Source organism: Lynx rufus, unplaced genomic scaffold (assembly GCF_022079265.1).
Source record: "Lynx rufus isolate CCGP_SWC_20201006 ecotype Redwood Valley unplaced genomic scaffold, mLynRuf1.p SCAF_19, whole genome shotgun sequence".
Taxonomy (NCBI): Eukaryota; Metazoa; Chordata; class Mammalia; order Carnivora; family Felidae; genus Lynx; species Lynx rufus.
The window spans coordinates 20647290-20650011 of NW_025814833.1; the positions used below are offsets into that span (position 1 = coordinate 20647290).

General features: G+C 39.0%; 1 protein-coding gene across 1 annotated transcript; it reads left to right on the forward strand.

Moving 5' to 3' along the window:
- The first annotated feature begins 387 nt into the window (after nucleotides 1–387).
- LOC124513804 (cytochrome c oxidase assembly factor 1 homolog) lies at nucleotides 388–741 on the forward strand. Its single transcript, XM_047081805.1, has one exon. It carries the CDS (start codon nucleotides 388–390, stop codon nucleotides 739–741), a length of 354 nt encoding a protein of 117 aa, XP_046937761.1.
- Nucleotides 742–2722: the final 1981 nt, after the last annotated feature.

The window sequence follows — 2722 nt, forward strand, 5'->3', positions numbered from 1 at the left end:
GGGCTCCGGGATATGAGTCTATAACAAAATCCATAATTAATACATGATAACAACTGGAAGGGGATAAGGCAACAAGTTACTTTCAAATCTGGAGAGGGGTATGGTCTTAGGTCAGAAAGGAACTCTGCCAAAATTAAAGGGCTTCCAGTTCAGGTAATACTGGAATCACTACTTGAGAAATAATACTTGAAGACTCATCAAAACTTCATATTAAAAAGAAACCAGAAGGGCAGGCAGGCCTGTGGGCTTTTCCCATCCACTCTCCCACCTCCAGAAGGAAAGTACATGTTCTCTGTTGCATGTGCTTATATCACTGACAGAACAACTTTCCTTTGATGATTTTCAAGAAAGCTGTACTGTGAAATGGCAAAGTCTCCAGGAGGCAGAATGCCATTGCCTCTGGGGAAACGGGTCCTTTTTTCCAGTGTAGTGGTCAGTGGGAGCTGTGCCCTTACATATTACCTTATACAAAAAGCTTTTTCCAGGGCTTCCTATTACGAGCTGGTATTGGAGCAGCTGCACAGCCACCCTGAGTCCCTGGAAGCTCTGTGCACTCCTCTCAACATCCACTATCTACACCTCACTGACAAGTACAACTTTGTGGATATTGCCAGTACCCAGTTGAAGATTCCTGTCTCTGGATTCAAGTCAGAGGGCCATCTCTATGTCAGCTCAACCAGAGATGCCCCCTTTCAGAGATGGCACCCTCAGGATGTCTTCTTAAATCTCAAGGATGGTTAGCAGATTCCTGTGTTCAAGTTCAGTACGGACAGTGGTGATGATATAGAAACAGAGTAAAGGTGATCAAAAAGACTCAGCATTCTCCAAGCATGGCCTTTCCTCATCACAATGTACCCTCCATGGCTGTAAGCCAGTTTTTCAGCCAGAGGGGATGATTATATGTGCTGGCATATGGTAATTTTGGTATAATTCTAATATGGCCACACTATTGTGGGGTTTTTATTTAATCAGAAAGTTTTACTATGAATTTGTAGGTATTTATTTGAGAACTCACTGTGTAAAAGCAGAACACAGAATAAAAAGAATCGCTATTTAAAATTTTTAAAAGGAGAAGAAGAAGAAGACAATGAAGAAGAAGAAGAAGAAGAAGAAGAAGAAGCCACCACCTCCAGAGTGAATCTTCTAAATGAAAATCAGGGCATTTCTTGCTTAACATTTCCAGTGGTTCTCCACCACATTTAGAAAAGCTTTAGCATAGCTTATAAGACTTACCTTGACTTGCACCAACCCTACCCCATGTTTTTGATATTCCTTGAAATATGCCAAACTCGCTCTCATCTCTGGGCTTTTGCACTTTCTGTGTTCTTTGCCTCCAATCTTGGCTCATTCCCTTAATGTCCCATTAAGGATTCTACTCAAATGTCATCTTCTCAGAGATGTTCTGAGAATCTTTTTTATATTTATTTATTTATTTATTTATTTATTTATTTATTTATTTATTTTAAAGACAAAGAGGGAAAGAGGTAGAGGCAGAAGGAGAGAGAGATCCTCTTAAGCAAGGTCCACGCTCAGCACAGAGCACGACCCTGGGATCATGACCCAAGCCAAAAATCAAGAGTCGGATGCTCATCCAAGTGAGCCACCCAGACACCCCTGAGAATCATATTTAAAACAGCAACCTACCACTCTAGAACCCCTTACCACTTTTTATTTTTCTTTATATGTGACGTTGTTTTTTTTTTCAATATATGAAATTTATTGTCAAATTGGTTTCCATACAACACCCAGTGCTCATCCCAAAAGGTGCCCTCTTCAATACCCATCACCCACCCCGCCCTCCCTCTCACCCCCCATCAACCCTCAGTTTGTTCTCAGTTTTTTTTTTAATATATGAAATTTATTGACAAATTGGTTTCCATACAACACCCAGTGCTCATCCCAAAAGGTGCCCTCCTCAATACCCATCACCCACCCTCCCCTCCCTCCCACCCCCCATCAACCCTCAGTTTGTTCTCAGTTTTTAACAGTCTCTTATGCTTTGGCTCTCTCCCACTCTAACCTCTTGATATGTGACGTTGTTGAATATATTTATTTGTTTACTTAGTACCTTCTCCATTAGAATATCAGTTCCATGAAGGTAGAACTTTCTGTTGTGTCACTCTTGTAACTAGCATGAGAGGTAGAATTACTGCTATAAAGATAATTAAACATAAACTTCAGGAACTCTCATTTGCATAGCTTCATTTAAATGGCCTGCATGTAATTCTGTATGTATAATTTTTAGTCTTCAAAGTGAGTTATCAAAATCATGTAAGCTTTAGACTCCATTAAACCTCTGTTTAGCATCTAGTGCCTGACATTTCATAAGCACTCAATAAATATTTTTGAATGAGTGAATTTTAAAAATGAATGAATACCTTAAATATTTTAGGATAAAAAGATTTGTTAGCTCTCTCCCTGATAGCAATCTTTGATAAGTGTTGGTCTTGACTGAAAGGTGAAAGATGTTGGGTGTCCATTGAGGATAATGGAACAAGGCTGTTCTGAAGGATATGGAAGAAATTTTAGAAAAGGATGCTGTGGGCTCTTAAAGTAAACTTTGTTTACCTCATAATTTTTCCTAGTGTTGGGATACTAAATTAGGCCAAAAGTACACATTATAATTTAATGCCTTAATAAATTGGGTTCCTATTATAATTCCATTCTTTGTGACACAGCCTTTTTTCTCTCATATTTCCTAAGATATGAGCTATCTTTTCTA

Coding starts and splice junctions, on each gene's coding strand:
- LOC124513804 (XM_047081805.1), top strand. CDS start 388: ATGCCATTGCCTCTGGGGAAACGGGTCCTTTTTTCCAGTGTAGTGGTC.